We start from the raw sequence: 10,675 nt of genomic DNA, 5'->3' as shown, positions 1-10,675 counted from the left end.
GTAACTGGTTTGTAGTTTACTTTTTGCCATCCTTAAACTTTTTGTTTGTGATTCTTCTCAGAGCTTCAGAGCTCTGCTTTCTGGAGCATGCTTTCCTGCTTGGCACTGCTAGAAATGGAATCTGTGGCACAACCCACACCGCAGGTATTTAAGTCCCCACCGCCCTCTGCCCTGGAGGCCACAGTGGCTCTGAGGGTGGCCTCAACTTTCCCACCCATTGCTGGGCACTCAATTGAAAGAAGCTTGTCTCTGCCCCCTTGGAACTGGGGCCTCTTCCAAGTTAGGGTGACCCTACTGGGTCAGAGCAAGTGTCCCAGTGCTCTCCCTTCCTGGGCCCCCTCCTGCCCCCACTGTCCTGGCACTGGGTGCTTTCCTCATGTTGACCCCATCAGGCCTTCAAATACATATACATAGTGACAGTCACTTGTCCAATGAAGAAAGTGGATTACAACCCCTCCCAGGGACTGATGTGCAACCCCCAATACCTCCCAAACACACACATGCACATGTACACATGGCTTCCTCCCCATCTCAATTCAATTCAGTGGTCAGCCAGCAGCCATAGGTACCCACAACTACTGAGTCTGTGCCAGGCACTGGATACCCTCTCCTCTCCATGGGAACACCTGGCTGCAGGGAGTTAGGGCAGCAGGAGAGGGCAACTTTGGACACAGAGCCCAGCTGACCCTGACTGGCTGAATCCTGGGATCTGACTGCCCATTCAGCTGACACTGCCCCAGGTACCTGGCCATGTGCCTCGTGAGGGGATATGGAGATGGAGCAGCCCAGCCGAGGAGTGACCCCTTTGCCCTGAACCCCATGGTCTCTCACCACATCAAGGCTCCAGGGCACCCACCCCTTATCTCTTCTGCCCGCTCCCCTCCACTACCACCAAGCCTGTGTCACCAAAACTCATCCATTGATCCAGGCTTAAAATAACCCCTGGCATCTGCAGCAAGCCCTGCGGGGCGGGCAGAGGAACCGAGTTCCTGCTCCTGAAGGGCACCCGCCCCGCCCCCAGCTCCCAGCGCTGGCAGCTCCAATGTGCGGGTGTCTGAGCGTGCTTGAGTGAAAGCAAGAGTGTGCATGTCCAGGGCTAGCATGACTATGAGGGACCTCCCTACACAGTGGGTATGTGTGTGCGCACACGTGTCAGCATACATGCTCCTGTGTGCACACGGCCTTCCTCCATGTTGGGCCCTCACCTTGTGCCCAGTTCTGGCTGTGGAAGGCTGGGGGCCCTGAGAGGTGTGGACAAGATGAAAATCCTGTGCTGGGAATCAGTGTCCTCATTTTAGATGTTGGGTGACCTGTTGGGACAAATCCTAATGTGTATGATAAATTATATTGTTTGCTGAGAACAATGGCAAGGAAAATCTGTCGACCCTTTCAAGTGGAAAACTGCTTGGGGCATTCTAAAGTAGCAAAGCAGGGTGTGTATATCATACACCGGTGAAAACAATTCTTTCAGCATGGGATATGTGACCTGCCCCCATGGGTCCCTCGTGGAGAACACTTTCTAGTTTGTCCGTGTTCAGTGATAAGCAGGCATCCGCTGCCTACCTAGTTTATCTTGGTTCTCTCTTTTTTTTTTTGAGACAGAGTTTCGCTCTTGTTACCTAGGCTGGAGTGCAGTGGCGCGATCTCGGCTCACTGCAACCTCCACCTCCTGGGTTCAGGCAATTCTCCTGCCTCTGCCTCCTGAGTAGCTGGGACTACAGGCGCGCACCACCATGCCCAGCTAATTTTTGTATTTTTAGTAGAGACGGGGTTTCACCTTGTTGACCAGGATGGTCTCGATCTCTTGACCTTGTGATCCACCCGCCTCGGCCTCCTAAAGTGCTGGGATTATAGGCGTGAGCCACCGCACCCAGCCTATCTTGGTTCTATGAGAAAACACAGAACACCTGTTGGTTAATAATAATCACCTGTTCAGAGAGAATAAATACGTGGGTCAGCAGCTGCTAGAGGCTCTCAACCTGGAATGCTGTCGGCCTCTGAGGCTCTCAGCTTGGAAGGCTGTTGGTCCCCGGATAGTCCCACTTTGCTGTTCTCTCTGGGTGTCTGTTTCTTAATGCCTTCAGCATCACCTGGGTGGGGTCTCTATGGCCGAGCTGGTCTCAGTAATGCCCAGTTTGCCAGCTCTGCTGAGTCCTAAGAAAGGAGGTTTGGGATTTCCTAGAGAGAAACTTGAGACTCAGAGAGGGGAAGTGACTTGCTGTGACCAGCACACAGCCAGGAAGGGCAGGGTCTGACCTGGAACCTGCACTATGAGCCCTGAATCCACATTCTGGCCTGTTCAGCACACCCGGGAAGCACTCCTACCCCTCAACAGGGCCCTTGCCAATGCCTGACCCAGGCACACCTGCCCCCTGCCTGGACACACAGGCTAGCCTCTCTTCCTTGAATGCCCTTTCCAGCCCCACATGCCCAGCGCTTTTACATATTATTTATTTTATTTTACTTTATTGTTTTGAGATGGAGGCTCAGTCTATCACCCAGGCTGGAGTGCAATGGCACGATCTAGGCTCACTGTAATCTCCTCTTCCGAGGTTTGAGATTCTCCTGCCTCAACCTCCCCAGTAGCTGGGATTACAGGTGCCCGCCACCACACCCAGCTAATTTCCATATTTTAGTAGAGACAGGGTTTCACCATATTGGTAGGGAACTCCTGACCTCAGGTGATTCGCCTGCCTCGGCCTCCCAAAGTTCTGGGATTACAGGTGTGAGCCATCACGCCTGGCTTAATTTTTGTATTTTTAGTAGAGACAGGGTTTCACCATGTTGGCAGGGCTGGTCTCCAACTCCTGACCTCAAGTGATCAGCCCACTTAGGCCTCCCAAAGTGCTGGGATTACAGGTGGTAGCCACTGCGCCCCGCTTTTAATCCTTTACTTTGGAGTCAGGCTGACTGGGTTGGAATTCCCACTCTCCAGGTCCATTCAACGTTTCCAGGCCTCAGTTTTGTCATCTGCAAGATGGGCTGCCGGCATCTCCGCAGGGTTACAGGGAGAAGCAGTGGACCCCAGACAGGAAACAGCCAGGTACATGTGGCTTTGTGGGAGCACCCACTGAAGCCAGGCTGAGAAGACTGTGACCGCGGATGACACCCACGAGTCTCCAAGGCTTCATTCCTAAGCTAATTTCACTTCTGTTTCTTCAGTGATGGAGTTATCCAAGAAGCAAAGGTTCTTGGGGACTCTGGAGTCCCTGCTGGTGCAAATGACGGTACCAGGAGGGAGTCTGGAGGGAGGGCCCACGGCTGTCTTTTTCTCCCGCGAGGCAACTCTGACTCAGGCTCCAGCTGCCCGTGGGAGGGAGGGGGCGACCAGGCTCCTGAGGCTGGAAGCTGGGGCTTAGCTCCCTGTCCCGTTGCCCCCAACACTCTCCCCGACTTGCACCCCGCCCTGCTTCAGGGAGTCGCACTCCAGCTGTCACAGGTAGTCCCTCTGCCTGAACGCCCCCGCGGGCTCCCCCTTAAGGACCCTCCAAAGCCCTCATTGAATGTGCGAATCTGGAGCGGACACCGAGACCATAGCGCGGGAACCAAGAGAGGACCGAGCTCTGCGGAGGCCACAGCGCGTGCACGAGGATAGGTGCGCCCTCCTCGCCAGGCCCCCAGTTCCTGGAGAGCAGTTTCGTGCAGAGGAGCCCTGCACCCCCTCCCCTGCGCCTCACCCTTGAGTTAGGGCCGTGGGCCGCATTCAAGGCCCCCTGGTTCCGGATGCGCGTGAGGACACAGATTCCCGAGGGTGCAGAAGTCAAAGCCCGAAGTAGGTGCCCTAGGCCTTGGTCTCGCGCGTTATCCCGTCCCACGCGTTTTCCTGGCTCCTAGGCCTTGACCCCACCCCTTTCTAACCACCAACAGGCTTGGGGTCCTTCAGCCCCGCCTCTCTTGTTGACCTCGCCCCAGCCCCACGCCCAAATAGCCCCTGGCCGGTGGTGGCCCGGCTGACAGCAGAAGCCTCGCAGAGGCTCTCCTGCCCCAAAGTCGCTGGATTCAAGCCCGGATCCCAGATTTTCTGCAGCCTAGTGGAGGGGAGAGATGCCCAGGGTTCCTCTGGGTCCCGGGACCTCAGTAGCGTCCTTCCCCTGCCCAATGCCAACCACTGAGCGCCCCTCGGAGTCCCAGGAGGAAAGCTTAGGGGCGGGGAACTGGCATCTCTTTCCTCATGATTGTGCCCCACTCTGCCCGAGATTGGGGGCCGTCGTTTCTACTGTACCCCCATCTCCCCACTCCCAGGTCATGAGGGAAGGACCAGGCCTGCTCCCACCTCCCTGCTGGGAGCGTTCCCTGGCGGCCATGGCAGGGGCCCCTCTGTCCCTACGTGTCACATGACCTCTTCAATCACCAAGGACAGCTGGCCAATCCTCAAGTGTCCATTTTGCAGATGGGGAGAAGGTCCAGAGACCTGAGGCCCAGGTAGATGCTACCAGCTTGTAGGGGTAATGCTGTCCCTTCTGAGACGGGTAGGTGAGGGGTCAGGCCTTTCTCCCTGGCCTCACCAGCTGGGCCTCCCCAACCTCCCACACACACCCAGAGCCCCCAGCCTCTGGCTTCCAGGCAGGAAGTGAAAGGGGCCTGCAGGAAGCCCCAGGAGGAAGCGATACTTAAGCCAGTCCTGCCCCCACTGGCCAGGGCCCTGGGGACCTGGTTGGAATCTGACCCTCCTTCAGGAAAAGCTGGCCTGAAACACAGGCTCAGGGAGGGGCCTTTTCCCTTCAGTTCCCACCACAAAAAACGGTCCTTCCAGAGTCTACCTGGGATCCCTCTTACCAAAAAGAGACTGGTTGGGGAGAAAATATTTGAGTGGTGATGAAACCAAGGGGTGGGGCCTGGCATCCCTCCGGAGTCCTCCACTTCCAAGGAGGGGTCCGGGCCCATGACCTTCTGCTGGGCAGGCATGCCAGGCAGGGGCAGGAACCCAGGGTTTGCCCAGCTCCACCACCCACCTGTTGTATCTTGGGCCGGATTCCTTTACCTCACAGGGCCTCTCTTTTCGTACCTGCAAACGGAACCATATAATTCCTGCTCATGGATGTGAAATGGTCCAGATTTTCAGGAGAAAAATTGGACCCACAGGGACCTTTGAAAAGGTCAAGGCCTGGCCAGGTGCCGTGGCTCACGCCTGTAATACCAGCACTTTGGGAGGCCAAAGCAGAAGGATCACCTGAGGTCAGGAGTTGAAGACCAGCCTGGCCAACATGGCCAAACACCTTCTTTACTAAAAATAGGAAAATTAGCTGGGGGTGGTGGCCCGGGCCTGTAGTCCCAGCTACTTGGGAGGCTGAGGCAGGAGAATCGCTTGAACCCGGGAGGTAGAGGTGGCACCACTGCATTCCGGCCTGAGTAACAGAGCAAGACTCTGTCCCCACTAAAAAAAAAAAAAGTCAAGGCCTTTGGTGCAACAACTGCTGGGAATCGGACTCCTGTACAGGCCCATGTGGAAGGAAGGAGGCACTCACAGCCTCAACAGCCAAAACCAAAATGGCCAAATGCCCGGATGGAAAACCTTACCATGTTGAAAGCCTTATTGTGATTGTAAAGTCTTTAAAGAGAAACTTAACAAATATTAATATGATGGTCAAGACATGAATTTAATGTATAGAATGATTTCAATTATGTAGAAAAACACACACTGCAGGCTTGGGGTTACTGGACATGGGTCATTTCTTCCCTGACTACATCATGGGTTCCCATCCAGAACTTGCAGATTGTCTACAAAATGCATATCTTCATTTTTTTATAAAAAAATTTTAAAGCAGGGGCCAGGTGCAGTGGCTCAGGCCTGTAATCCCAGCACTTTGGGAAGCCAAGGTGGGCAGATCACAAGGTCAAGAGATCGAGGTTGCAGTGAGCTGAGATCACACCACTGCACTCCAGCCTGGAATGCAAAAAACAAAAAAAAGCACAAACACCCCACCCCCCTCCTCCAGGTGCTCTTATGAAGATCAAATGAGGTATCAATATGATGGCTCTGGGTCTCAGTCTCCTTATCTGTGAAATGCATATGAGAATTATCTAAGGCTCCCTCCTCCTGTCCTCCTCTGGGGGCCACAGGCCAGGAGGAGAACTTTGCATCCAACCCCTCATTTTTCAGAAGAAAAAACTGAGAACTCGGGAAACTTCCTATCGGCCAGAGGGTCCGGCTGGGACAGAGAGATCCCCAAGGTTTGCATGTCTGGGCCCCAGAGGGGTTTCACCCACACTCTGGGTTTTCACCTGCTGAGCTAACCCCAGATATAGCCAAAAATGGGGTAGGAGAGGGGGTGGGCAGAGGAATATGATGTGGGAGAGATGGGGTGTCCAGGAGAAGATGGGGTGGGGGAGGTGGGGTATCTAGGGAAGAAGAAGTGAGAGATGCAGTGGCCAGTAGCAGCTTGGACTCCCCGATCCTCAGATGGAGGGGGAGTGTAGAGCTGGGTCCATGTGGGCCTGACCCCACCAGCCCTCTCCCACACTTGCTTATCATTTGACCTCACCCTGTCACCTGGCTCCCTGGGGGCAGGGGCATCTGAGGTGGGTTCACGGAGCAAGTAGCCAGGCAGAGACCTGGATGTGATTGACCACTGGCCACTGTCTTCTGAGCTGGGCACAAAACGGGCACTTAGGACAGCAAGCACTGAGTCCACAGGCCTGGCAAGGGACAGGAGGGGCAGGGGTCTACAGGTGACTCCGGTGGCTGCTCAGGAGAGGCAGGCAGAAAACATCTGCTGCAGGAACAGAACGTGCCCAGGGCCCAGCAGGGAAAACGGTACTCAGAACTCCGTCTTCTGACTCCCTTCCAAAGATGCTAACCTGCAACAGCTTCGAAGGAAGCTGCCCAGGGCGGAGGCCGGGTCAGGAGGTCTAACTCTGTGCAGGAGGGCAGGCAGGGGGTGGCAGGCTGTGCACAGTGTCATCCAGGACTGGAAAGAGACGGCCTTGTCCCCAGACCCCAAAACAAGGTACATCATTGTAAGAGGAGGGAGCAGCTTTCACTGTGACGGTAGGTGACCCGGGGGCTGGCACAGAATGACCAAATGATCCCAGCACTGGGGGGGCCGGTGCTTCAGGGTAACAAGCCAGAGAGAGAAGGGAGTTCAAGGGACCTCACGTCCACCCGGTTCAAGGTCACAGGCCTGTCTTGGCCTCTGCACAAAGGAGTCTCCTCTTGGTCCCGGCAATGCCCTGTGTATGGCTGAATGTGCTGTGCCTTGGAGCAGCTGGAACCCCAAGTAGACCCTGAGAGAGCTGCCTGCCAGCATGTTCCTCAGCTCGAGTTTGGAGCCCAGCCCTGGAGGCCGCACACTTCCTCCCAAGTGCAGGTTTGTGGCTCTGGAAGCTCCCCCTGGGGTCAAAATGGCATCTTAGGTTTTGGCAGATTGGTTCAGTCTCAGGGTCGACCCTGGGATACAGCTACCTGAGAATTAGCAAAATCCAGCTCAAGCTTTTCTTCTTTGTTATTTCTTAAAATAATCTTGTACTAAAGCAAGCAAACCCATGAATTGGTTACTTTTGCCGTTTGCATCAGTTTAAAAGCAGGACGGCTCTGAGGACAGGTATTAAAGAAATACAGGCCAGGCCTGTGGCTCACGCCTATAATCCTAGCCCTTTGGGGAGGATGGCCTGGACAACATATCAAGATCCTGTCTTAAAAAAAAAAAAAATCAGCTGGGCAAGGTGGAGCACCTGTAGTTCCAGCTACTCAGGAAGCTGAAGCAGAAAGATCACTTGAGCCCAGGCTGCAATGAGCCAAGGTCCCATCACTGCACTCCATCCTGCGTGATAGAGCAAGACCCTGTCTAAAAAAAGACCAGAGCCGGGCATGGTGGCTCAAGCCTGTAATCCCAGCACTTTGGGAGGCCCTGAGGCGGGTGGATCATGAGGTCAACCTGGTCAACATGGTGAAACCCCGTCTCTATAAAAAATACAAAAATTAGCTGGGCGTGGTGGTGCACGCCTGTAATCCCAGCTACTTGGGAGGCTGAGGTAGGAGAATCACTTGAACCAGGGAGTCAGAGGTTGCAGTGAGCTGAGATCACACCACTGCACTCCAGCCTGGCAACAGAGCAAGACTCTGTCTCAAAAAAAAAACAAAAACAGCTGGGCATGGTAGCTCATGCCTGTAATCCCAGCACTTTGTGAGGCCGAGGCGGGTGGATCACGAGGTCAAGAGATTGAAACCATCCTGGTCAACATGGTGAAACCCCATCTCTACTAAAAATACAAAAAAAATTAGCTGGGCATGGTGGCGCGCGCCTGTAATCCCAGCTACTCAGGAGGCTGAGGCAGGAGAATTGCCTGAACCCAGGAGGTGGAGGTTGTGGTGAGCCGAGATCGTGGCATTGCACTCCAGCCTGGGTAACGAGCGAAACTGTCTCAAAACAAAAAACAAACAAACAAAAAAACCAACAAAAACACACCCAACTACAACAAATTAAGTATCCTCCCACTTGGTCTTTTTTTCAGATTCATTTTGGCTTAATGGTGCCTTCCCCATTTTAAAAGAGAAGTGTCTTACTCAGAGCGCCCCAACCTTTCAAAGGCACAGGAGTTGGGCTACCACCTTCAAGGGCTGTCAGAGACGGTATGGTCTGAAGCCAAAGGCCAGCACACCAAAGTCCATGCTGGCTGAATGCTGTGGTCGGTACTGTCTGTGCTTCTGCAGGATTTAGCCTGGTCCCAGAAAGAAAGCAGGTGCATGCTGGAGTGAAGAGCTGAATTTGATTTCCAAGCCCCTGGCTGGGGGTCGGGAGGAAGGCCAGGAGGCACCTCCTGCCAGCTCTCTGCTATTATTGCTCAGGGCCAGCTGTCTTGGTGGTCACCAGTTCAGTGGAGCCCAGCTCTGTGGCTGGCACAGGGACGCTGTGGCCAGGTGGGGTGGTTCCTGGGTCTTCTCCAGGAGGAGGCCAGGCAGAAGCTGTGGCATCAGTGGTTCCTGGAGACAAAATGATGAGCTTGTCCAGGGGCTCTGGGGCTGCTGGCCGAGGGGACAGAGGCTCAGTAGTGGGTCACAGACTTCCCTCCCTCCCTAGAAGCCTCCTCTGGAGGAGCAGTCCTCTGTCAAATGAAGCTCACCATAGGGCAGGGAGGGGTGGCACATGGCTGACCCTGAGTCCAGAGGCCTGGCCAGTGGGGAGTTGGCAGGGCAGGGAGTTGGGGAGCTGGGACTCAGTCTGGCAAACCCTGCAGGAACCAAGCTTCTTAGACTCCAAGAGGGCAGGACAGACTCCTCACTCAGACAGGGACCCCCTTCTCCAGACCTGTCTCTTCCTCACACTGGGGTCTGGCAGGGTAGAGCTGTTCCTGGCTCCAACCACGGGTTCAGGTGAGGGATTGTCTCGGTGCCCAGTCTGAGCTCCAAAGGGCAAACTCTTTTCCGCTCTCTGTCCTTGTCCCCCACTTAAAGCCCTTCTCTCCCCCTCTAGGGGCCATGCATCATCCCCTGGGCCGTCCCCTCGACCCCAGCCCCTGCGCCCTGCTCGGACTGATTTCCCTACACCTGGAACTCACCGGCCTCGTCTCCGTCGTCCGGGGCCTCAGACGAGGCTGCCCCGCGAAGCCGCTGCTGTCGCCGCCTCCAGCTCACCAGGCCCACCAGGACCAGCGCCAGGACCAGTACCAGGCCCAGGAGCGCGGGGGCGCCGAAGAGCAGTCTGGGCACGGGCAGCGACACCTCGCCGGCCCCCGGGCCCACCGACTCCTGAGGCTGCAGCGCCGTCCCGGGTGCAGGGCTGCTGGCTCCAGCTGCTGCGGGAGGGGACGGGGTGGGGCGAGGTTGGCCAGGGAGGGGAAGGACAGCGGGGAGGGGGGCGGTTGACAAGGGGAGGGAGAGAGAGGCCACGGCGAGGGCTACGCGGTGATCATGGGCGGGTCCAGGCCCTGCCCACAGGGTCCTCTCAGCCCTCTAAGCCCCTGGCAATCGGGGCCTCATCCTCCCCCACGGCTGCCGGCGCCACGCGCCCCGTCGGTCCCCTTTACCTGTTTTCGGTGGCGATCTGCGTAGGAGCCTACAGTCCACGCATTTACGGACCAGCAGGTCGTAGCACTCGGTCGGGACGCAGGGCGTGGGGACCGGCGCGTCCCTGCCTCGCAGGCTCCGGGGTCCTCGCCTCATGGTGCCAGTGCTGCCGCACGAGCCTTGGGGACTGAGGCTGAGTGGGGCTCCCGGGCCCTCGGGGCGGAATCGAGGGGCGGGGAGAGGGGAGCACTCCACCCTGCCCCGCCCCCGCTTGCTGGGTGGGACCACGCCCTACCGGGCCCGAGCCCCGGGCCTCTCCCACTCAGCCACTCAGCCAGCACCGCCTGGACGGGCCCTCTGCTGGGTGCTGGGATGTGGCTGGGGACAGACCAGTCTCCTCTGGGGCAGGGAGGGGGATGGGCCCTGCAGCCAGGACACACCTCTGAGTGGCTCCTCCACTCCGCCTCGCCAAGGCCGCTCCATGGCCCCGGGTGCTCCCCAGTTATCTCCACCACCCCACCTGTTTCCTCCTCTAGAGAATCCTGGTGCCATTCTGGGACAGAGCTGGTTGGGGGCATCAGACACCTGCTTTTTTTTTTTTTTTTGTAAAGGGCTCTGTTGCCCAGGCTGGAGTGCAGTGGGTGATCTTGGCTCACTACAACTTCTGCCTCCTGGGTTCAAACGATTCTCCTGCTTCAGTCTCCGGAGCAGCTGGAACTACAGGTGCACGCC

General features: G+C 56.5%; 1 protein-coding gene across 3 annotated transcripts; it reads right to left on the bottom strand.

Moving 5' to 3' along the window:
• Nucleotides 1-5,578: 5,578 nt before the first annotated feature.
• On the bottom strand, nucleotides 5,579-10,132 carry TNFRSF13C (TNF receptor superfamily member 13C). 3 transcript variants are annotated; one of them, XM_035266062.3, is made up of 3 exons: nucleotides 9,964-10,132; nucleotides 9,496-9,732; nucleotides 5,579-8,962 (listed from the first exon to the last, which is right to left on the bottom strand). In XM_035266062.3, the coding sequence occupies exons 1-3, from the start codon at nucleotides 10,097-10,099 to the stop codon at nucleotides 8,775-8,777; spliced, it is 561 nt and encodes a 186-aa protein (XP_035121953.2). In that variant the 5' UTR covers nucleotides 10,100-10,132; the 3' UTR covers nucleotides 5,579-8,774. The 3 variants fall into 3 exon arrangements, with proteins under 3 accessions (XP_035121953.2, XP_008989110.3, XP_008989112.3); XM_008990862.5 differs by having other exon boundaries at nucleotides 5,579-8,959; XM_008990864.5 differs by having other exon boundaries at nucleotides 5,579-8,920.
• Nucleotides 10,133-10,675: the final 543 nt, after the last annotated feature.

This window comes from Callithrix jacchus, chromosome 1 (assembly GCF_049354715.1).
Source record: "Callithrix jacchus isolate 240 chromosome 1, calJac240_pri, whole genome shotgun sequence".
Classification (NCBI taxonomy): Eukaryota; Metazoa; Chordata; class Mammalia; order Primates; family Cebidae; genus Callithrix; species Callithrix jacchus.
The sequence above is the reverse complement of the archived record's forward strand: the minus strand, read 5'-3'. Positions and strand labels throughout refer to the sequence as shown.

Excerpts from the sequence above, each read along its gene's own strand:
- TNFRSF13C (XM_035266062.3), bottom strand. The coding sequence starts at position 10,099 with ATGAGGCGAGGACCCCGGAGCCTGCGAGGCAGGGACGCGCCGGTCCCC. Across the intron at positions 9,733-9,963 it reads CAGATCGCCACCGAAAACAG|CAGCTGGAGCCAGCAGCCCT; the intron begins GTAAAGGGGACC and ends CCCCTCCCGCAG. Across the intron at positions 8,963-9,495 it reads GGACGACGGAGACGAGGCCG|CAGCCCCAGAGCCCCTGGAC; the intron begins GTGAGTTCCAGG and ends CCCCTCGGCCAG.